The following is a 25,023-nucleotide window of genomic DNA, read 5'->3' as shown; positions in this document are numbered from 1 at the left end:
TGGGTCACTGTCTGTGCGGAGTCTGCACATCCTCCCCGTGTGTTTCCTCCGGGTCCTCCGGCTTCCTCCGGCTTCCTCCCACAGTCCAAAGATGTGCAGGTTAGGTGGATTGGCCATGATAAATTGCCCTTAGTTTCCAAAATTGCCCTTAGTGTTGGGTGGGGTTACTGGGTTGGGTGGGGTTACTGGGTTATGGGGATAGGGTGGAGGTGTGGACCTTGGGTAGGGTGCTCTTTCCAAGAGCCGGTGCAGACTCGATGGGCCGAATGACCTTCTGCACTGTAAATTCTATGAATCAAACACTAATAAATAAATTTACAAAGTGTGAATATAAAATATATATTTAAATTTAAAAGTACTACAATGCTGCAAAAGCTAATTACAGAGCTTAATTCTCAACTTACAAAATGAAAGATGGTTACATAATGTGAAGTAAAATTACTTCCCTTAAACATCCAAGTTAAACTGCACTAATTTAATGCACAAGCTGAATGTTTTAATACTTGTTTTTCTTTGCACAATAGGACTTTGAAATTAGAGAACGGAGCTGATAATTTTAATTGCGAGGGAGGTGGATAGTTCCTCACCAATAATTGTTCAACCTTGACGTTTTGCATCATTGCCTGTTGTTGTTTCCCCCTTGTCAATTTTGAGGATGGTGCTAAGACCAAGTCATGTGTCCCTGAATTAAATATAAAATCATATTGGGTTGACCTACTTCGATTGTGTGTAAATTAAACTAAAACAAATTAAACATCAAGTTGGAATTGGACCATTTGCTATGTTAATTTCATTCATTCATTGCTATGTGGATTAAATGTAATTTCAACTTGTGAGTCATGTATAAAAATGGTCCCAGTTTTCACAGGGTGAGATCTTACTCCCTCACCCCATGTCTCATTATTATTCTTGATCACTTTCTTTCTTTATCTAGCCCTTGAGTGGAGTTAACTGCGCAAAAAAAAAATCACTTGCTTCAATTTCAGCTTTCTCTTTCCATTTTGTTAAATTTTTGTTAAATTCCATTATTTTCCATAATGCATTGTAACTTGAATGTGATCTCTGAATAATGTCAACTTAGATTGTTGCTCCTTTCTGTCTGACACTCCCAACCTGAAGATCACCTCACTCAGTATCATTCAAAGTAAAATCATGCATAGACTTAAAATATTCTCCAGATCTCCATTCATCTGTGTCTGGGTTTAATTACTCTCAGGCCCTTAATTTCTCAAATCCAAATTATTTATCTTTTTACTTTAATTTTGATTACTCTGACAAGTATCAGTATGTTTAATTCTATCCTAATTGTTTTAAAGTCAGTTTCTCTATGGAGTACGTGTTAGCATCTTGATCATTGAACAGTGTTGTTTCACTCTACTGTTCCCATTAACTTTTCATGCCATGTTGTTTGTCAAGTAGTGTGCATGCCTGGGACCTGTTCTTCAGTGCATTATTCCAAGTACTTCCAAACCCTTGGACCAGGCTATTTTGAACTGATTTCTGCATATTAGTTACTTCACACATAACCCGTCTGCACACTGATTCAGTGCCCCAAGTGTCATGCCACACATTCTTGAATTCCATGTAATCTTATCAAAAGATCTCAAAATTATTGCTTATCTCTCCACTAGGTCCTGTTGCCTCGGTGGTGGTCAGGGTATCAAATTCAGTTCTCTTAAAAAAACATAGACATGGACACAAGCGTCACCAAGAGAAAGCTATCAATTTACTTATCTCATTTATACTTTCCTTTTTTTAGAATATACATCAATACCCAACCTAAATATCCCATTGAATTGCAGCTAATATCGCAATTCCCATTTACAGTTGATTTCCTGGCTCGATCTTCTACCCTCAGTCACTTAATTCTATCCAGTTTGGTGGATGAGATACTCTCAATTACGACTCAGGAGAGGAGATTGATAATTCAAAGGCTTTAATTACCAGAGAACCAGACAACTGCCGAGAAGTGTGCTCCCTGCACGCTGCCTACTGAATGTAACCTTATATACAGTTTCCTGGGGGCGGAGCCGGAAGTGGAGTCCCCCAGGGTTCCAAAACCGGTCTTAAAGGGGCCTACGCATTAAGGGTAGGCCCAATGAGACTTTTGTTTCTGGACTTTGGGCCCAGCCAGACAGACCTTTGCGAAGTGCTCCTTCTTTCCGCATTCGTTGCAGATAGCGGAGCGGACCGTGCAACGCTGGCGTGAGTGCTGGCCTTGCCCACAGAAATAGCATGGGGGGCCCCCGGTGTGAGCGGGTCGCCGCACGGCGCAGACCTGTAGCGTGGCCGAGTCTGGAGAGGGTCGAGAGGTGTTTGCAAGGTCCGCGGAGTACGTGCGCAGATTATGGTGGGCCGCTTCTAGGGATGAGGTGAGCATTATCGTGCCTTGGAGGTTCTTCGCTCCGTCTTCTAGGAGCCGCTGCCGGACGTACGTGGATCGGATACCGGACACGAAAGCATCACGAATATGTAAGTTCATGTGGACGTCTGCCGTCTCCTCTTTATGGTCGCAGATCCTGGCGAGCGCGGTGAGTCTCTCCAAGTATTCATCTAGCGTTTCCCCAAAGCGCTGGCGGCAGGTCGAGAGCAAATGTCTGGCGTGTACCTCGTTTATCGGCTTTATGAAGTGCTTCTGTAGGATTTTGACCGCCGTTTCGTACGTCGTAGCTTCCTCGATCACAGAGGATGGTCGGTGGCCCACCCGGGCATGTAATAAGCTCAGCTTGCGAGGTCCGTCAACTTCAGTCTCTGAGGAATTCAGATAGGCCTCAAAGCACCGGAGCCAGTATTTAAATATTTCAGTGGCCTCCGGCGACCGAGCGTCCAAATTGAGCTTCTCCGGCTTTAGACCGCTGTCCATCTTGATGTAGCCTGGTAATTAAATTGAGATACCATCAATTACAACTCAGGAGAGGAGATTGATAATTCAAAGGCTTTAATTGCCAGAGAACCAGACAGCTGCCGAGAAGTGTGCTACTGCACGCTGCCGACTGAACGTAACCTTATATACAGTTTCCTGGGGGCGGAGCCGGAGGCGGGGTCTCCCAGGGTTCCAAACCCTGTCTTAAAGGGGCCTACGCATTAAGGGTACATGTGTATACAGATATCATTCATCACAGTGAATCCCACAAGCTACTAACCATTCCCAACCACAAGCTCTGGAGGAATTTTGCAGTCCAATAAAATATTCTCATATCTTTAAAATAGAAATCAAACATTTCTATTGGATTCCAGGAATCAAATTGATTCCAGGCATGCGTGTACATCACATGTCCCAGATGCAAGCACTTATGGGAATAACAAATGTCCTGAATAGGTTAAGATCTATGTTTATTAAAAAAAAAGTCCATGACTATTGCTGTGTTATTGATAATCTGCAAATAAATTCTCAGAGTCTCAAAACCACTGCCAATTTGGTTCCACTTGCAGTTACCTGTAAAACAAAAAAAGAGAAGATCCAATCTGCTCAGGGAAAAATGGATTAATTCATCGAATCATATCTGACAATTCAAGGGCAGCACGGCGGCGCAGTGGTTAGCACTGCTTCCCCACAGCGCCGAGGTCCCAGGTTCGATCCTGGCTCTGGGTCACTGTCCATATGGAGTTTGCACATTCTCCCCGTGTTTGCGTGGGTTTCACCCCCACAACCCAAAGATGTGCAGAGTAGGTGGATTGGCCACGCTAAATTGCCCCTTAATTGGAAAAAATAAATTGGGTACTCTAAATTTCTTTTTTAAAAATCTGACAATTCAGAAACTTACAGTTTTGAAATTCCCAACTCCTATATGAATAGCAATACATCTTCAGCTGTGATTAGCTTCAGCTGTTAGGCAAAAGTTAATTCTCTGCTGTTTGAAAGGGGACGGAGTAAAAGTTCTCAGATGGAAATCATGGACGGGATTCTCCGACCCTCCGCGCCGGAATCGCGCCCCGCGTGGGGACGGAAAATAGCCGTTCACGCCGGAAATCTGGCGCGATGGCGATTCCGCAATTCTCCGCGGACCCGCCAGTCCCGCACGCGCGGTCATCGTGGCGTTGGTCGGGGGCCATTGGAACAGGCCCCCGCAGCGATTCTCCGCCATCGACTGCCCGAACTCCCGTCGGCATGGTTTACATGTGGTACCACCCGGCAGGAGCTGGGACACGCGACCGCGGTGGCGGTCCTGGTGGGGGAACGGGCCATACCTGACTCCGGGGGGGGGGGGGGGGGGGGGGGGGGGGGGACTCAGTGGTGGCCTGGCCCGCAATCGGGGGCCACCGGTCGGCAGGCCATTGCGATCTGGGAGGGACCCACCTCCCTCCGCGCGGGCCTGCTGTGTGGCTCCGCCATGTCGGTGCCGCCCACGCCGTAGTGTGCCGCCGTGCGCATGCGCGGACCCGCTAACGGCCGCCATGAGCAAGAGCGGCCACGTGATCTGGCTAGCAGGGCCCCACCGGCAGCCAGAGCTGCGGGTTGCATGACGGGGCTTTGTAGCCACCTGGAAAACGGAGAATCACCCCGGACATTCGAGGAAAAAGTCCGGAGTGATTCTCGCCCGTTTTCTGGCGGGCGTGGGGACTTAGTCCCCAGACGGGAGAATCCCACCCCATAACTTCACCATCCTCCTTTTATTTTAATCTAACAGGAAGACGCCCTGGGACAAATTTTTATTTGACAATCATCCCTTTTAAACTTTTCCTTTAGTATCCAATCTCAAAATTTTCCTTTTTCATTGTGACAATTGTGTTCATTTACAACTCTTGAAACCTTACAGAAAACTTTTAACCCAAGACCAATCCAACACCGGATTGGTCCTAATCATATCAAATATCTCGAATTTCAATCAACCCTATCAAATGAAAACAATCTAATTTTCATATGCGTGAATTTGTATCCAGATTAACATTCTCACATGTTTATCAAAACATCCTGGAATTATGGGCTGTATTCTTTACCTCCCGACGGCGAGACCGAGAATTGCGATTGTGCGGAGAATAGTGTGCGCAATGGAAAAATCACTATTTGTGCCCGATTCTTTTTTTTTAATTAAAATTTTTTTTTAAAAAAGTACCCCCCTCAGGCATTTTTTTAGAGTACCCCCCTCAGGCGGACTTCTAGCGGGGAAAATTGGTGCGACTTGATGCCAACTCCGTGCCCTCAGGATTAGGGTGGCCTGGCTCAGACCGCCACTGCCGCAGTATCTGGATTTAAACACAACCCTTTAGTGCTACATACAGGCTCCTAGCTGCTCACACTGATGGCTGTTCACTGTGTCCTGTGAATGCCCAGCGAGCCTCTGGTGATGTGGGAATCCACCCAGGCTGCATCTCTGGAATCCCTCATACCCCAGAGGTATCATCAAGGGGATGAGTATGGCCAAGCTCAATGTGGCCCACCAAGTGTTGGCACTTTTCAGAAGCGCTGCCCCACTGCAGAGTAAGTAGGGGATCAGCACAGCTCACCTCAAATAAAGGACAACTGCAACGGGGCCTTTGAAACCCCCCCCTGGATCTCTGCCCTCAGGGCAGAAGCCTCATTAGTGACCCCACCCCTCAGGATCACAAGCTGTCTCCTGCCAGTGAGGCTTGCAGCACTGACCACCTCTGCCACCAGGTGCAGTTCAGGAGGGTGGGCTTGAGTCTGCAGCCCACCCTGGGGAAGAGGGTGTCCCTCCTCCCCTCATTGGCATCGAACAGTGGGTCCACCTTGGATGACCAAATTCGAGGAGCAGGACGACTCTGAGCCACCTTATTGGCTGCAATGAGCGTGTGGTGAGTGGAGCGCTTAAAAACAGCTCCAGTTGTCAGGCTCTTTAGTGCTAATTCTAGCCCCAGTGCTTAACTGCTCGCTGGGCCAGGAATTTATTTAATTCACATCGGCAGGGTTCTGGCCTATTTGCGTGTCCTCTATCGCGGAACGGATAGCGCTCCCAAAGGAAGTGCGGGAACACTTAGTCTCCCAGGAGAATCCTGGCCTATGATTCTGGCCAGTAAGCATGGTTCCAGGTTCATAAATTGAAAAAAAGATTACTACGCTTTAGCTTTTTGATTTAAATTACTTAAACTACTATCACAAAATCACAACATCAAGACGGATAACATTAAAGCTTGAAGAATACAACATACAAATATTACCAATACACAAGTAGAGAAATGTAGCACATGATTTAAAACAATGATAACTAAAATTAATTACGTCAGTGCTCTTGTGGTTCTGTTTTCAAACTTCCAAAATGCCTGTAATTAAAACCTCAAGATAAGGTTAATTGTCCAGAAAAAAAACGTAACATATGTAGCCCAAAACAATGATGAAACAAATCTACGAACATCCACATAAAACAAACAAAACACATAGGTTCTTGCAGCTTGTAAATTTCAAACAAATAATTCTCAGCATTCTCTCGTCACGAATCTGCATGGCGATAGTAGTAGACAGTATTCAAAGGGCCTCAATTGGTATGCGTCTCTCCTGGTAACAAAGTTAGAACAGCAGTTTAGAAAATAAGTATGGATAATTTATGGAGGACAAACAGATTATAGATGATTGGGAAGGTCATTGTGGGGATATACATATGTTAATGTATAGTCAAGGACGTTTATAGGGGCAGGCAGCCAAATATACAGAAGGCACAATCAAAGGTACAATTTCCAGACTCTGCGAAGCCAGGAGAGGCAGTTACCATCTAGCAGTCTCAGAAAGCATACAAACCAGTTTCCAGCCACCAAGCCTGAAGGCCAAGTTTACAGCAAACAAACTTCTAAGGCTTAGAGCCAAGGCAGTGCAGAAAATCTTAGTAACTGCAGTTTTAACATATCTTCGCTGGACCGGAAAAAGACGGTTCCCAGATCTGTGTTTCGTCCCTGAATTGCGTGGTACCTATAGCTGGTTATTCAATTTGAATATTGTTTGGGGAACAGGAGAAGTGTTACAGAGATCTGGAGCGAGATTCTCCGACCCCCCGCCGGGTCGGAGAATCGCCGGGGGCTGGCGTGAATCCCGCCCCCGCCGGTTGGCGGGCCCCCCCGCGCGATTCTCCGGCCCGGATAGGCCGACGTCCCGCCGCTAAAATTCCTGTCCCGCCGGCGTAGATTAAACCACCTACCTTACCAGCGGCGCGGGCGGGCTCCGGGGTCCTGGGGGGGGGCTCGGGGCGATCTGGCCCCGGGGGGGGGTGCCCCCACGGTGGCCTGACCCGCGATCGGGGCCCGCCGTCCGCGGGCGGGCCTGTGCCGTGGGGGCACTCTTTTCCTTCCGCCTTCGCCATGGACTTCACCATGGCGGAGGCGGAAGAGACTCCCTCCACTGAGCATGCGTGGGAATGCCGTCAGCGGCCGCTAACGCTCCCGCGCATGCACCGCCCGGAGATGTCATTTCCACGCCAGCTGGCGGGGCACCAAAGGCCTTTTCCGCCAGCTGGCGGGGCGGAAATTCGTCCGGTGCCAGCCTAGCCCCTTATGGTTGGGGCTCGGCCCCCAAAGATGCGGAGCATTCCGCACCTTTGGGGCGGCGCGATGCCCGACTGATTTGCGCCGTTTTGGGCGCCAGTCGGCGGACATCGCGCCGTTTCCGGAGAATTTCACCCCAGGTATCGTAGATATATTTTGTAACAATGGGCACGTTCTATATAAATTGTGTGTTTCATAATTCCATACATCTTCATTGCATGAGAGTAGAGTAGTCCTGTTTGTGTGTATTTGTCTTTTCTTTACTTCAATAAATAGTCTTTAATAATTGTTACAAGACGACGGAGTTACTTATTCCCACTGTGGTTTCACTTGACTGCTCACACCAAAACAAATCAAAACTATACACCCCCATGAACTGATGTTCCAAATTGGGATACCCTCGCAGATAACATCAGCATGCTTCATGACACTTGCTGCTACAGCTTCTTAAAGAGACAGAACACTACAAGCTCACAATCCCTGAATCAAAATTTAAGGAAACAATATCCTCCATTCTCATTCGTTATAACTTAACTTTTTTTTTGTTTCAAATGATTTTAGAGGCATCACCTCTTCTGTGTTGATTTAAAATCTCAAACACATTCTCACTCAAACACATTACCACCTGCAAAATCTGTATCCCCAGATTGTGAGCTCGAGGGAAAAGAAGAAAAACACTGGACTCTGGGTCTGTACTCGTTGGTGTTTAGAAGGATGAGGGGGGATCTTATTGAAACTTACAGGCTACTGCGAGGCCTGGATAGAGTGGACTTGGAGAGGATGTTTCCACTTGTAGGAAAATCTAGAATCAGAGGACACAATCTCAGACTAAAGGGACGACCGTTTAAAACAGAAATGAGGAGGAATTTCTTCAGCCAGAGGGTGGTGAATCTGTGGAACTCTTTACCGTAGAAGGCTGTGGAGGCCAAATCACTGAGTGTCTTTAAGACAGAGATAGATAGGTTCTTCATTAATAAGGGGATCAGCGGTTATGTGGAGAAGGCAGTAGAATGCGGATGAGAAAATATCAGCCATGATTGAATGGCGGAACAGACTCAATGGGCCGAGTGGCCTAATTCTGCTCCTATGTCTAATGGGCTGGATTCTCCATTTGGAAGACTATGGGCTGGTTTCTCCATCCCGCCGCACCAGATTTCTGATGTGGCACGCCGTCGGGATTCTCCGTTTCGCCGGCTGCTCAATGGGGTTTCCCATAGTGGGGCAGCCACACGCCGTCGGGAATCCCCTGGGCTGCCGGCAAAACGGAGAATCCTGATGACAGAGAATTCAGCCCTATGTTCTCTTGTAAGCGTGATTCCAGATTCATAAATTGAAAAAAGATTACTACACTCGTTTTATGAGCTCTTTGTGGTCGTAAAGCAGTTACCTTGCTATGCAAATATATGTATGGCGTGGAAAACTAGGGGTGGCCCTATTGCAGGGGCCTGGGGATGGTCAGATCACTCTCTTACCTGGGGTGGGGGTGGTGCGCAGGCAAACCGGAGGTTGGGGGCTGCTGTGCAGTACGGCGGGAGGTGAGGGCCTCGGATGATCTCTATAATCTTGGCGAAGGGGGCCCCACTGCGAGGTCCGCCACTTCAAATTCACGATTGTAGAGACGACAGGTGGACCTCACCCATGTGATTCCCAGCAGTGGTGACGGGAGAATCACGGGTGGGCAGACGCTAGGGCGCAGGGCCTGCAAAACAGATGAAAATGGGTTGTTACGATCCATTTGCATTTATTTCCATGATCCCGGTGACGTGCGGCATGGAACTTGTTCACGTCGCCAGCAAGGGGTCGGAACATGGCACTCGATCCCGATTTTGCCCCGTCGCCCAATTCTCCATCCCATCGGGCAACACATCCTGGGCATCCCATTGTTTCTGGGTGAGGTGAATTGACATAGTCCCTTCGCTTCCTCACTCTGCGACAAGCTCGAGTTCCGTTTTCTCAGCTGCCGCCATTTTAAGCGCACTTTGTTCGTGCAGTTGGGGACACCTGTCCACATCCCCCAGACACACTTGATCACTGGGACACATCGCTGACTCTCTCTTTCCCCCCCCCCCCAACCACCTCCCCTGGACATACAGCCCCAATGCACCCGGTCTTGGGTCTTGTACTGATATGTATATAGTCAGGTTAGTGAAGGGTTAATAATTACATCTTTGTGTAAATCAAACACTCAAGGGCTTTACTAATTCTCTGGGCGAAATTCTCCGGAAACGGCGTGATGTCCGCCGACTGGCGCCCAAAACGGCGCAAATCAGTCGGGCATCGCGCCGCCCCAAAGGTGCGGAATGCTCCGCATCTTTGGGGGCCGAGCCCCAACCTTAAGGGGCTAGGCCGGCACCGGACGAATTTCCGCCCCGCCAGCTGGCGGAAAAGGCCTTTGGTGCCCCGCCAGCTGGTGCGAAAATGACATATCCGGGCGGCGCATGCGCGGGAGCGTTAGTGGCCGCTGACGGCATTCCCGCGCATGCGCAGTGGGGAGAGTCTCTTCCGCCTCCGCCATGGTGGAGACCGTGGCGAAGGCGGAAGGGAAAGAGTGCACCCATGGCACAGGCCCGCCCGCGGATCGGTGGGCCCCGATCGCGGGCCAGGCCACCGTGGGGGCACCCCGCGGGGCCAGATCGCCCCGCGCCCCTCCAGGACCCCTGAGCCCGCCCGCGCCGCCTTGTCCCGCCGGTAAGGTAGGTGGTTTAATCTACGCCGGCGGGACAGGCATTTTAGCGGCGGGACTTCGGCCCATCCGGGCCGGAGAATCGCGGGGGGTGGCCAGCCAACCGGCGTGGCGGGATTCACGCCACCCCCCGGCGATTCTCCGACCCGGCGGGGGTTGGAGAATCTTGCCCTCTGTATTTAAGACAGCCTCTCAGGGAATTCTGGGAGAAGCTGAGAAGAGTAGCATAAGGAGAAGCATGGTGAAAGCACAAGATGAAGCTTAGAGTAGATAGAGATAGCACGAGGTTAGATCATTGTGTAGTTAGTGACTAGATAGATGTTGAGTCATGCAAGACAGATTCAATATCACTTAATTATTATCTGTAGCTCAATAGAGTGTGCGGACTTCATTTAATTAGTAGTGTAATAATAAATTAGTTTTCTTTCAATCTTTTGATTGGTATATTCTTTGTCAACACTACATCAGGTCATTCTGGAAGAAAGGACAAAGAATACAACATATTACCAATCATGGTAATATAACATGCAACCAGGGGTAGAAACATTACCAGTTTAGAGTTCGGATCGTCTCTGTTGGACCTCCGTTACAGTCTGACGCAACCGCCAACGAGTATTCTTTCAAATGAAACAATACTCATCAGATGATTGTTCTGTCTTCACAGAGGACCGAGTCGATCCTGCCGACCACGCCACTGAAAGGGAGGGAATCAGCACCCTCCAATTCCACAAAGAACAAACGAGACTCAAGTTTCTTTGTTAACCGTTTTTTATTCAAGCAGCTACAGGGAAGCTACACCCATAGAAAATGGAGATTAAACTTCTCAGTCGTTATACTGTTATTCGTAAAATAGTTCATTTGCATTTGCCAATTATAAATTGATATAACTTAATTACAGTTATCCAAGCAATGGTGATGCATATATACTGGGAATATAACATCATGTTTCTACTAAGAATCACATTTGCCCTCCCAACCCCGTTGGACCTGGATCAAAGTTTTTGTTTGCAAAACTAATTTTACTGAGCGGGATGACAAGAATGGATGACTTTACATCTCCGGAAACCCCATTTGCACACCTGGAGGCAATGACATCCTTGGAAGGCCTGGCACAATGGCCATAGGATGATGTCATATGGTCAACCAGAAACTGGGACATCCAGCCAGCTCTGTATCTCTAATTACAGAATTAAATTTTTATAGCCAATGAATATAATTAATATAACTTATGTTTTTACAGGTTGTTGGAAATTTCCACTGTAGATGAGGCGGGAGACAGCGACCCTGAAATAACTCTTCCTGCTCTGATTGAAATAATCACATATGCTGACACGTGTGAAATTAAAAAATATAAGCAAGCGAAAAGACTGATGGTACTGTTACGAATACAAAGTTTATAGGATTGTTATGTTTTGGAATTGTCTCTTCTGTTTAAATAAAATCGAGGAATGGGAGAGTCATATGGTCTGCTCCAAATTTTGTCCCGACAACCAATCTCGGTGGCTTGGTTGCTGTGGGGACAGTGGAGCCCTGGTTGACTTGCTGGGTAGAGGTACAAGATGTTTGCACTAGTAGAGAATGGTCAGAGTAGTTGTGCTGACCATGGGTAGGCTGTTAATTTCCAAGTCTCATAAGGAAGTGCTGGCAATGTCAGGTTTTACAAATGGATATACTTTAGCTGCTTGTTTAATTTGAAGATGGAATGGAGTTGGGCATTAGTATATAGCTAATTAGCATATTTACCTGGATAGAACACCCATGTGATTCATATTGCCATGGAGATGAGCGATATCAATGAAAAGCCATTGTAGTATGGGATTGTGAGTTTCCAAAGATGCCATTGAACCTCAGAGACAAAGTCTGTCTGCAGAGGCGGAGAGAAGGAGAAGGAGATAAAGGCAGCCAGTCCTGTATCTGAAGCAGAGAAAATGCTGACTCCATTGTTTGTCACGCAGAATGTTGACGGGAGCTTACATTCAGATTGAAGAGACTGAAGATTTACCTACCTTGGGCTTGAGGGGATGCATCCCTATTTAACCCTCACCATAAAATTCAGTTATAGGATTAGAAGTAAACCGGCTGGGAAAGAAAGATAAAGGATGCACGCAATTGGGAACTGAGAGTAACGTTGTTATTGTTCTTGGAAAATTAAGTGAAATTAAGAGACAGCCTAACACATTCCATGGTGTGGAATTTTCAGTCACTTTGAAAGTTAATTGAGGAATTTCTCTTCCAAAGTTTAAACAATGTTGGGCACGATATACTGGCCACGTCGCACCTGAACGAGAGCGCGATGTGGCTGGTGGATGCCGGGTGAGGCCTCCGGGGGCTTCCTGGCAGCCACGACGCCTCGCGAGATCTACCCAACTCCCAGAAGGTGGCGTGACCAGAATCCTATCTACAGTGCGTGGGACCAGGCCATGCATGCTTAAGTCCCGATTAAACTGACTTACCCATACTTACCTGCGATCTTCCGGCCTCTCGGGACCTGCCAACCTCCCGGGAGCTACCAACCTCCTCAGGGAGGCCTCAGCCGGGCGTCGTTCAGTACTGGGCAACACAAATGTGGACCAGGTGGATTGGCACCTAGGGGTCTCCCAGGCCATTGAAGGCCCCTGGGTAGCCTGAGATAGTGCAGGATTGCCCCCCGGCATCCTCCCTGGAATGCGGACAGCTTGGCACTGCCTGACTGGCACATTGGCATTGCCACCTTGACACTGCCAAGGTGCCCAGGTGGCACTACAAAGCCAGCAGGAGCACTCCCAGGGTGCAAGGTTGGCACTGCATTGGGTCAGGACCTGAGGGGAGCCATGTCCATGAAAAGAGGGTGGAGGGTGGGATATGAAGAGTGGCGGCAGGTACATAGAGGACTCTGGGGCATTGTGGAGTGAAGGATGGGGGTCCTGGAAGGGGTGGGGGCCTGAGGGGGAGGACCCTCAGGGACCCCATAGGGGAGCGTCCTCACTTGGTGGGGGTGGGGTACTGTCATTTGTGTGGGAGGTGACATTGCCCATGCATGGTGGGTATGGGGGACGCACAAGCTCACTTAGTGATGGGGGAACCCTTTTAAATGGCGGCCCGATCTCCGAGTTCAGCTTCGCAGTGGTGAAGAAAATTCGAAGGGCAGAATTTAACGGAAAAATTTTTAAGCTCATTTGTGGCGGATTTTTCAGGGAGTCCCCCCCCCCCCCCCCCCCCCCCCCCCCCCACCCCCCGGCTATGCCGGCGAATGCCCTACCACTATCAAATGACACGTAGTCACTTTTTTGGGTCCTGGGGATTCTCTCATCGATTTAGCCCACACTTAGAATTTTTTCCAGCACTGGGCTTTGTGCTGCTTCTCTGTGTGAGTTTCCTCCCACAATCCAAAGATGTGCAGGTTAAGTGGATTGGCCATGCTGAAGTTGCCCCTTAGTGTCCAGAGATGCGCAGATTCGGTGGGATTACAGTGATGGGATGGTGGAGTGGGCCTAGGTAGGGTGCTCTTTCAGAGGGTCGTTGCAGACGTGATGGGGTGAATGGCCACCTTCTGCACTGTAGGGATTCTATGGAAATGGATAAGATATATTTTGTGACCTGTGTTATTCTTCAAATTCGCGCATATTCGCATTAGCGCAGCTTCCAGGCGCTTGGCCCAGTGAGGCCGGCAACGTAATTCAACGTTAATTGGTCCATTTAACGAGGCCTCACGGGCATCTGGTTGCAAATGAAGGCATACCAGCTGATTCGTAGGGACCGCTCTCGCCGCACCCCCACTAACAAAGTTGAGCAACACTTAAGGTACACTTGCACAGCCAACCCCAGCCAGCTCGCAACAATGGTGCCAAGGAGACTGGCCCCAATATTCGGGGTTGCTGACCTAGGGAAGCTCCTAGATGCAGTGGTCAGGAGGGATGTCCTGTTCCCAGGAGGGTCCCGGAGAGTCAGCCACAAGGCAGCAGGTGCTGCCTGGAATGAAGTGGCGGCAGCTGTCAGCTCGGAGAGTGCGACCAGAGAGGATTGGCCTTCAGTTCCGTAAGAAGGTCAACGACCTACACCGGGCAGCATGAGTGAGTAGACACCAATGCTGCCCCCTCCCCCCAGGACCTTCCTCCACCCCCTCCCCCTTCAACCCGCGCCCCTGCAACCCTGCCTTAACATTTCCACCCCCACCTCTGTGAACCACGCATGTGGCTAACGATGCCCTTGCTGTGCCTCCTGAGTAAAAGCTTTCCCATAACTGTCAGGAGAGGGCCCAGGCTAGCGGAGGGTCGCTAGACATAAGAATCCTCATCTCCTTCGAGGTGCGTCCCCTGGAAGTGACTGGGGTGGCCGAAGATAGATCAGTCACCCACGCAGAGGCTGGCAGACACCGCAGAGGTGAGGAACCACAGGGCTCCACCCGGGGGACTTGTCAAAAGTGAGTTGTTATTGCCTTACTGACTGACCCATCGCTCCCACTGATCACATATCCATTCTCCCGCAGGTCCTCCAGCCAACGGTGCTGGCCCATCCCATCCTCCACCAGCGCAGAAACATGCACCTGGTGGGACATGTTAGTGGACAAGCTTCGGGGGCACAATCTGGTGAGCACCACACCTCTGATGATGCACATCAGGTGGAGGCAGGAACCCTCAAGCGAGACAGCAGTCGGAGGGCTGCTGGATCCCAGGACACAGCTGGGTCCCAGCCTGATGCTGAGCCTGTGGTACAGAGGTATTTGCAGCTGATGGAGACGATAGGGAGTGACTGGAACATTCTGAGGGAGATGTCAGTGTCACTCCAGCAGATCCATTTTCGCTTGCACGAGCACCAGAGGCTAGGGGCGCAGGAGATGGAGCCGGCAATAAGTGGCACCGAAGCCAACACTGCTAGGGTGGCGACCGCAGTGGAGAGCCTGATGCACGATGCAGGCACATGAGTGAAGGTGTCCAAGGCACTGCTCAGTTGGTGATGACGGCTGAGGGTCTATGCAGAATGTCCGACTTGCTGGGGGATGCAACCCAGTATCAGGCTGACCTTGTGAGATTCTGCAGGACATGTCCCACTCTCAGATGGGCATGGCCGAGGCACTGCGGATCTTGCCCCAGTCGCAGGTGAGCATTGCCGAGGCACTGCAGAGCATGTCCTAGTCACTGATGAGTATCGCTGAGGGCTTTGACATAATGGTGCGGACCATGGGGAACCGTCCAGGCTGGCAGAGCCAAATGATGCCAAGACAACCGGGGCTCAAACCAGCTGTCCCTCAGTCCCAAGGTGAACCCCGGGCCCTATGGGCACTGACCGGGAGGAGGGGGCACTGAGTGCAAACCTGGACTCGTTCTATTGAGTTGCAGTAGTGGCCACCAGCTCCCCCGAGTTCCACCCCTCTGATGAGGCTGTGTTTCGAGGTCAGCACAAGGGACAGGGCAGCATGGCTGTGCATTTGCCACTGACAAGTGAGCTAGGTCCCTCTGGACCCAGAGCCCCCAGAGGACGCCCGCCAGGGGCATCAAATGCCATGGGACAAGGTAGGCAGCTGGCAGCCTCCACCTCACATGTGCATGCTGGGGAAACACCTTGTGGTAGATATAGGAGGGCAAAGAATGTTGAGGATCACTGACGGCACTAGGGAAGGGGGTGTGGGTGAGAGTAGGTAGAGTTGGGTTGGGGGGTGGCACCAACGGGAATGGGATATTGTACAGCACATTAAACACTTTTTTGCACTCCCATTATGATGCCTCTGTCACTTCCTTCCGCAATGCGGGCTGACCTCCAGCCCTTTGCACATCCCTCCAGCCATACCCCCCTCTCCCTGTGGTGCTCACCCACCCTCCGGTTGTGGACATGTCCCCGGAGCTGTGTCCCAATCCCTGGGTGTTCGGGTGTTGTGTGCGTGGTTTTACCTCCCGCATTATTCAAGCTCAGTGTCCAGGCATCAAGGTGTGATTGGGATGCTAGGCACTGACTCCCACATGCTATGTGGTCCGCCCATCCATCGGAATGCACTTGGCATATGTGAAATACTCACTTAACCATGATTACCAATTCCCTATTGGCAATAGCCTTCAGCTGCACAGCCAGAGGCCTCCGCAGTCAGTGGGGGTTATGGGTGGTCATTGGGGCAGACGGGCAGCGACAAGCGTTCTCCCCAAAATGGGTACACACGATGCAGGAGTTGGCATGGTGGTGCCATGAGCGGTTGCCCCCTGAGGCCCCCCCCCCCCCCCCCCCCCGCCACCTTTCCATGGTGATCCACCCCTGTTGAGGGCTCCCCACCCCTAGCCGAGGATTCCCCAGCCCAGGTTTCCTCACCCCCCACCGCTGGGGTGGCAAGCCCAGCACCCCCGGGCTCATTGCCTGTGAACAAAGATAGCTTTTCATCTCCTCGGCTCCCCACAGAAGGCCCTTCCACCAGGTTCACATATTTCAAAAGGAGTACTAATCAACGCCAACGTGAGCACTTTCTGAGGAGGCCGATGAATGACAGGAAGCCGTTGGATATGGGGTGGCTCCCGTTAATTGCATGGTGATAATTGGTTTCTCGCCATGCTACGAGATCCCGATTTCGCTTACATAAGTGGGCCGGTTGCATCACTAACTGTTTGGCGCCTAGCATGGATCTCGCTTTTGGGATCTCCCACTATTCACTGGCCTCATTTTGCTTGAGCGAGAGTGTAACAATGCTGGAGAATTGCGCCCATGGGTGGGATAAAGGTATTATTGTCAAACTTTTCATGTTCATGGCTAATTGGCACTCCTGTGACTCTGTTCATCCACAGTTTCTAAGCAAAAAGTAAAAGTTGTGATCATTTTAGCCATGGTTCCGTTCTGAGACCTTCCCCTCAAGTAGTAATGTCAACTGGCATCGTAACACCAGCTCTATGTTTGATCCTGATAATAATAAACCTCTCCCACTTCCCAGCAATATTTTCCTTCACCTTGTTGAGTTCAAAGGTTACCCTTGCCCCCAGATAAACACTGCACTAACTTTATTTGCATCTTCATTAATTCAAGCCTTGCCAGGCGCCTTGGACACTTTTAATGATTCCAGCAGCATGGAAACTTTGTGGTTTGTGAAATATTTAATCATCGCCACCAACAAATATTCAAGGCAAACATGCAATGCAGTTGAAAAATAAAAGTTGTTTTTAATAATGTGCATTAAATGCATGTCTTTATGGATGATGTCCAAATCATCAGAGTGTTTTTACACAATTTATATTTCAGAATTGAGATTTAGACTGAGTAAGATTATTCAACATTCTTCTGATTTGGTCATCTTCAATAAATTACTCTGCATGGATACATTGGAGGACTATGTTGTACAAGAGCTGTTTATTAATCTTAATTTGCCCAAGATCTATTTATAAGTCACTCCCCAATCAAAGCATAAATTAATCTAAATAAATAAATAACAAATAAGGATGGAGAAAAGAAAAAAAATCTTAAGATGCAGTTCAAGAATACCTAGATGAATTTGCAACTCAACAAATTTTTTTTAGGAACTTGAGGAAGAAGAGAAAAAAGAAAAACGAAAGAAGAGAATTCAACGAAAGAAGATCGAGCATGCACAACCTGCCACAGTCAACGTCAAGGTGTCCAGAAGATTGATAGCACGAACAGCAGATGTTCGAATATCGGACAGAATGTTTATGGACTCAGTCTATCTCCAAACATACCCAACTGTCTACAATCACATTGAGGGAGAGGTATTTGAACATTTTAAGAAGATTATTGTTGATTAAAACAGGATTCAGACCTTGCTGGAAAAATAATAGTAAGTTAGCAGTGCGTGCAGTAATTAATGTTCTGGTCATCCAGAAATTTCAGGAGTTGCCGAGAAATGCTGCATGTTACGAATCTCCAAAACCTACTGGTGGGTTATGTTGAACGTTTTTTTGTTTTGCAAAAATGACGTTTCACCCTTAATTCCCAACATTGTGGGCCGAAGGGCCTGTACTCTGCTGTACTGTTCTGCGTTCTATGTTCTCTGTCTCTAGCTATTCTATATCTTGTCTGTTCACTCTCCTGAAGCACACTCTCAGAAAGAGCGGGAAAGTCTCTGTTATACCATCTGATAGTGAGACATCTAGTGTTGAATTGACTGTACTACTTTTACATACATTGATTATGTATATTGATATACAGAGGTCACTGCAGGAATAATTAAAATTGTGGAATCTCAAACTGCCAGGTGGTAAATTGTTCTTGGAGATTTAAAAAATTTGGTTTATACTTTTTTTTTTTTTATTCTTTCTCTGTAATTTTTCTCTCTCTTTATCCAAATTTTCTTTCTTTTGCTTTATTTATCTTTCGGTACCTGATTTGGCTGTAATTCACCCACTTTCTTTTTCAATTCTAAATTCTCCTTAGTTAAAGAAATAAATTGTTGGTCCCATCCTGCATTAAGGTTCCAGATGCTTAAATGCCCTCACCAACCCGTAATCAACTCACACCTCCAGTAGGATAGAGGTCAAAACTATTGGTACTGAAGTGTGCAGAGAAAGTTCTGAATAATGGTGTAAATTGTGCGATATCCTGCCCCAGCAATATCTGGCTCAATAGTTTAAAATATTAAATAAGAAAATACTTGCTTTTATCCTAGTGACTTTCATGTCTCAAAACATCCCAAAGTGCTTTCCAGTTGAAGAAACATTTTTGAACTACAGTAACTGTTGTAGGAAACGTGACAGGCAGTTTTCTCACAAGGTCCCACAAACAACAATATGTTAAGGACCAGATAATCTGTTTTAGTGATATTGATTGTGGGATAAATATTGAACAGAATGCCTTACTCTTTGAATAATGCCATGGGATCATTTACATCTATACAAGAGGATAATTGAGATATAGGTTTAGCATTCCATCCAAAAGATGGAGCGTTCCCTCAATACTACCCTAATACAGTAACCTAAATGTTGTGCTCAAGCCAGTAGCGTAGGGTTTCAACCCAGACCTTTCTAATTCAAGTGAGAGTCCAGCCACTGAATAAATCTCATTCTATATATAAAATGTGTAAAATGTCTTGTCAATTTCTGATTAGTATATAAATGTTATGTTACATAGTTTCAGCCAAGAGTACTTTTTCATTTGGTTATAATGGTACCTGAAATGTGCAAACATTTTGACTTTTCAAACGTCGAAAGTCAGTGCAAAGTTCCATGTATATACTGGTTGAGTTTGCTTGTTGAAGAAGTTAGAGTTAAATGACGCAAGCATATTTCTTGCAATTTTCTTAAAGGTTGACTCAGAAATGGTAAAACAGTTGGACGCTAACTTGGACCATGGTGAAGAACTTCAAGAAATTTACAAGGAGCTTTTGAATGATATTCCAGATACGTATCTATTATTTGACCAGGTAGGAAATGTTCATTCTCATATGTGGATTCATTGCCAAATGCTATCCCATATGGTCGTTTTGGAAAAGCAAAGATGAAAGGAACATTCTGAATTTTAAATGGGTGTTTTCCAAAACTTATGACAGTTGTGCGCGCTAGAAATTCTGATGCCTAAAACTTTCCTTGTTCCATTAACACATTGTTTCTCTGTACGGTTGATAAGCTTCTTTAAACTGTTCATTAATACTATAAATAAATCAGAAAGTCTGATTTATAACAGAACAATAATTTGAGTAAAAATATGTCAGGCTAAATATCATACCTATAACAGACAAAGGCCAGTAGGTAATTTAATGCACGATGATTCCACACTGTATGACCGTCTGTGACACAAATTGCAGGATTTATTAAAAAATTATGGCGAGGAAGGTGCCAGCCAACCCCACTGCGAGAGTGCAAAGAAAGTGCCATGAACATCCAGAATATAAGCAAAAGTGGTGAAGCAGCACAATTCTAAGTTTGACTACTGAATCCCAGTAGAAGGGGTAGTAGCATTGATTAAGGAGTGTTTTGCAGTGCTAGAGAAAGAGGACACCATCAGTTTGGCTTGAGCTAAAGGACAAAAAAGCTGCAATTTCATTGCTTGGTGTAGTCCACAGGCCAGCAGCTAGTGGGAAGAATGCAGAGGAACACATTTGTAAATAAATTGCAGCGAGGTGGAAAGAAAAGAGTAGATATAATGGGAGAGTTTAATTCTTTAATTATAGACAGGGATAGTAGCAGTTTAGAGGGCAGAGAGGGGCAAGAGTTGAGGGAAACTTTCTATTTCCAGTTCAACAGGAAAATAAACACTGTTAGACCTGTTTCTTGGGAATGAGGTGGCTCAAGTGTCAGTAATGAAACTGATCATTATATCATAAAGTTTAGGCTGACTATGGAAAAAGAGAAAGAACACCCACCTAGAAGGATAAGGGCAGCAGACACATGGGAACACCACCACATGGAAGTTCCGTTCAAGCCACTCGCCATCCTAGCTTAGAAACATATTGCCATTATTTGACCATCGCTGGGTCAAATCCTGGAACTTCCTCCCAGCAGCACTGTGGGTGTACCTACATCACAGGGACTGCAATTGTTCAAGAAAGAAGCTCACTGCCACATTCCCGAGGGGAAATAGGGATGGGCAATAAATGCTGGCGATGCCAACATCCTGTAAATGAATTTGCAAAACATAGAATACAAGAGCAAAGAGCTTATGTTGAACTTGTATAAGATAGTATTACGTCTAATGCTGGGTACCGCTCTTTAGAAAGGATGTGAAGGTATTGATGAGAGTGCAATAAAGATTCAGAATGGTTTCAGGGATGAGGAACTTCAGTTATGAAGATAGATTATATAAATTAGAACTGTTTTCTTTGGAAAAAAGAAGACTGAGTGAGATTTGATAGAAGTATTCAAAATGATCAGGGGGCTGGACAGAGTAGATAGGGAGAAACTGCTCCCACTCGTGAAAGGATGAAGAACGAGGGCACAGATTTAAAGTAATTGGCAAAAGGAGAAAAAGCAATTTGAGAAAAACCTTTTTCACTCAGCAAGTGTTTACTGGAAAGTGTGGTGGAGGCAGGTTCAATCGAGGCATTCAAAAGGGAATCAGGCTGTTATCTGAAAAGGAAGAATGTGAAATGTTATGGTAAGAAGGCAGGAGAATGGCGCTAAGTGAATTGCTCATCCAGAGAGCCAAGGCAGACATGTTGGGCTGAATGGCCTCATTGTGTGCTATAACAGTTTTGTGATTTAAATCCATGCTGACTGCCTTTGATTAATCCACATCTTTCTAAATAACAAATAATACTGTCCCTCAGAATATTTTCCCATAATTTGTCTGCAACTGAGTTTAGGCTGGCTGGCCTGTAACTGCTCAGTCGATCCCTTCTTCCCCTTTTAAACAGCACCACAATCTGAGAAGTCCTCTGACACCACACCTGCTGCCAGAGAGGATTGAAAATGATGGTCAGAGCCACTACTGTTTCTTCTCTTGCTTCTCTTAACAGCCTGGGATCCATTCAATCCAGATTTGGTGATTTATTTAATTTCACAGATTAAATTCACAGCTTTGATATTTTCTCCCTCACTCTGTTTTTCACATCCCATTTCACACCCCTTCTTAATTACAAAGATCCATAGATTACAGTCAGCATTGTAGTATTCTTTAATGTGGGTTCTTAGCAGGGAGTTACACTGATGTATCAAGCTGTTCAATTGTATTGAAGAATTCCCACGGACAACCAAATATTTTACAGAGAAAAAAATAAAGATTGGACATACATCTGCAGTGAATGTAAAAGCTGAAATATTCTGAAAACACTTCTTATTTAAAAAATCTAACAAATAATGATAATGGAAAGTATATAATTATTTTTTTCAGAGCTAGGGGGCTAGATTCCCCGATTCTGGGGCTATGTCCCCACGCCGGCATGGAAACGGTGGGGTTTTACGCCTGAAAAAATGGCACAAAACGGCCACCAATTCCCCGTTTTGCTGGGGGGGTTAACAGGACGGCAGCATAGAGCACCCGACTCTAGCTGCTGATATGCCCCAGAGAATTGCCGTGTCTGTGGCCAATACACACTATTGTCTTCATCCTCCATGGCTTTTCTGAAGCGAAGTGTAAAATAATCATGTCTTCTGCACACAGGTTCCTTTTTTGATATTTAATGGGCTCTACTTTCTCTTTGTGTATTTGTAAGACATGTTTGGGGTTTCCTTGATTATACTTGCCAATATTCTTTTCATACAAGCCAAATGTCAAACTGCTTTGCTCACTAATACCAGCTGCCAGAAAGTTTGAATTTAGCAGATCTTACAAGAAACAAATTTTAGTGAGTCTCTGTAGTTTCATAATTGGCTTCCCTTGGAAGAGATGCACTTTGGGAATCTGTCGGCAGTAGTTCAAAATAAAAGCACTTTGAGTGAATTACATTACAAAATGGATTCAAATGTATGACAGTATTTTATCAAAGCAAGACAGACCTATATTTAAACATGTTTGAAATCTGTTCTTTAGGATCCGATGGTCGTTTTTCCAGCAGTGGATGTAGATCCTTCCAAGTGTTTTGCATCTGCTACTTTGAACAGGAGGAAAAGTCAACGTGCTATTAATCCTGAGCTGAAATTATTGAGGCCGCAGATTGGGACTGAAAGGTAAGATTTTCTCGTCTGAGCCAACGCTCTGTGCAATTGTATTGCTTAACAACAATTGGATATCTATCCAGCTAAGTACCAGAGAACGGTCCAAAGTATCTGACTCTAACTTAGAGACAGAGCAATTTGCAGATTGTCCCAGAGAGCCAGAGAATTGCTCATCAGAAGTTAAATCATCCTGGCAATTCCCACAGAGGTCAGAGCATGAGACATTCTGTGAAGATCCGACACACACATCTTGGCTTCATCTTGGCTTGTAAGTGCAGTTTCTGACAATCTGAAGACTGGAAGATTTGGGTTATAATATTCTTCCTTTTCAAACACTTATTCAAGTGTCTTTCGAATTACTTATATGGTCAGGTGGGATAAAGCACTGGAGTGCTGACTGGGTTGCATTAGAGTGTTAAAGTGAGAGTTTGGTGACTGAGGGAGTTATGTGAGGAGGGAGCAAGGTGCTCCTTTCATTTCATTTCCTACATTTCCTCAAAGAGCGTAAAGGGAGCCGGGAGTTTTCAGAGAGTGCAGCTGACTGGGAGCAGAATCGGAGGGTGGAGTTCCAGTTGGTTCACAGGGCAGCTACATTCTATCAGGTAAGAGTTATTTTTGTTTGGGGGGGGGCAGCAAGTTATCTTAGTATCATTTAGCAGAATCACCAATTTTAGAGGGTTCACTTGAGAGAATAGCAGCAGTAAATATATATATATATATTTTTTTTTTACGGGTCTAACGGGTGTTTAATCTTTTTTTTTCCCTTTTAAATCTCTTTTTCAATTCAGATCAGAGGGGATGGAGGCTAGGGCAGTTGCATGCTCCTCCTGTAGGATGTGGGTGGTGAGGGACACCACCCGTGTCCCCACTGACTACACCTGCAGGAAGTGCACCCAACACCAGCTCCTCAGAGACCGCGTTAGGGAACTGGAGCTGAATGAACTTTGGATCATCCGGGAGGCAGAGGGGGTGCTAGAGAGGAGTTACAGGGAGGTAGCCACAGCCAAAGTGGAGGACAAGGGTGGCTGGGTTACAGTCAGAGGAAGGAAAAGGAACAGCAGACAGTGCAGGGATCCCTCATGGCCACTCCCCTTCAAAACAGTATACCGTTTTGGATGCTGTTGGGGGGTTGACCTACTGGGGAAGGCCCTAGCGGCCAGGTCTCTGGCACTGAGCCTGGCTCTGTGGCTCAGAAGGGAAGGGGAGAATAGAAAAGCAATAGTGATAGGAGACTCAATAGTTAGGGGAACGGATAGGAGATTCTGTGGTCACGAACGAGACTCCTGGAAGGTATGTTGCCTCCCGGGTGCCAGGATCAGGGATTTCTCGGATCGAGTCTACAGGATTCTTAACGGGGAAGGGGGAGCAACCAGGAGTGGTGCACATAGGCACCAACGACATAGCTAAGAAAAGGGATGAGGATCTAAAAAGTGATTTGGAAGCTAAAGAGCAGGACAGCAGAGTAGTAATCTCAGGATTGCTACCGGTGCCACGTGCAGGTGAGGCAAGAAGAGAGGAATGCAGCTGAACACGTGGCTACAGGGATGATGCAGGAGGCAAGGCTTCAGATATGTGAATCATTGGGATACCTTCTGAGGAAGGTGGGACCTGTACATGAAGGACGGATTGCACCTAAACTGGAGGGGCACCAATATCCTGGGTGGGAGGTTTGATGGAGCTCTTCGGGAGGGTTTAAACTAGTTTGGCAGGGGAATGGGACCCAGAGTTATGGATCAGAGGATAGGGTAGCTGTTGAATAGGCAGAAATGGTATGCAGTGAGTCTATGAGGAAGGATAGAAAGTTGATAGGGCAAAGTTGCACTCAGTGGAATGGGTTTAAGTGTGTCTTTCAATGCAAGGAGTGTCAGGAATAAGGGAAGATGAACTTAGAGCATGGATCAGTACTTGGAACTACGATGTTGTGGCCATTACGTAGACATGGATTTCACAGGGGCAGGAATGGTTGTTAGATGTTCTGGGGTTTAGATGTTTTAAGAAGAATAGGGAGGGAGGTAAAAGAGGAGGGGGAGTGGCACTGTTAATTAGGGAGTGCATCAGAGCTGCAGAAAAGTAGGTAGTCAAGGAGGATTTGTCTACTGAGTCAGTATGGGTGGAAGTCAGAAACAAGAATGGAGCAGTCACTATATTGGGAGTTTCCTATAGACCCCCCAATAGCAGCAGAGAGATGGAGGAACAGATTGGGCGGCAGATCTTGGAAAGGTGCAGAAGTAACAGAATTGTTGTCATGGGTGACTTCAACTTCCTTATTATTGACTGGAACCTCCTTACTGCAAATGGTTTGGATGGAGCAGATTTTGTCAGGTGTGTACAGGAAGGATTTGTGACACAATATGTAGTTAGGGCGACTAGGCGGGAGGCCATATTGGATTTGGTGCTTGGCAACGAACCAGGCCAGGTGTCAGA

At 47.0% G+C, this 25,023-nt stretch overlaps 1 protein-coding gene and 1 long non-coding RNA gene across 2 annotated transcripts in view; one reads left to right on the top strand and one right to left on the bottom strand.

The window, feature by feature from the left end:
* LOC140387617 (coiled-coil domain-containing protein 87-like) overlaps positions 1-25,023 on the top strand; it is a 160,872-nt gene that overhangs the window by 73,514 nt on the left and 62,335 nt on the right. Inside the window, exons 9-12 of the mRNA XM_072470809.1 lie at positions 11,352-11,484; positions 17,575-17,781; positions 19,314-19,430; positions 22,475-22,611. Of these exons, the coding sequence (XP_072326910.1) occupies positions 11,352-11,484; positions 17,575-17,781; positions 19,314-19,430; positions 22,475-22,611 (594 nt within the window). The remainder of the gene's footprint in view (positions 1-11,351; positions 11,485-17,574; positions 17,782-19,313; positions 19,431-22,474; positions 22,612-25,023) is intronic.
* On the bottom strand, positions 612-6,426 carry LOC140388040 (uncharacterized). Its single transcript, XR_011934065.1, has 3 exons — positions 6,310-6,426; positions 6,179-6,219; positions 612-2,874 (listed from the first exon to the last, which is right to left on the bottom strand). It is a non-coding gene; the product is annotated as an uncharacterized lncRNA (long non-coding RNA).

This window comes from Scyliorhinus torazame, chromosome 13 (assembly GCF_047496885.1).
Source record: "Scyliorhinus torazame isolate Kashiwa2021f chromosome 13, sScyTor2.1, whole genome shotgun sequence".
NCBI classification, from domain to species: domain Eukaryota; kingdom Metazoa; phylum Chordata; class Chondrichthyes; order Carcharhiniformes; family Scyliorhinidae; genus Scyliorhinus; species Scyliorhinus torazame.
Note: the sequence above shows the minus strand (reverse complement) of the source record. Positions and strands in the feature narration are given on the sequence as shown.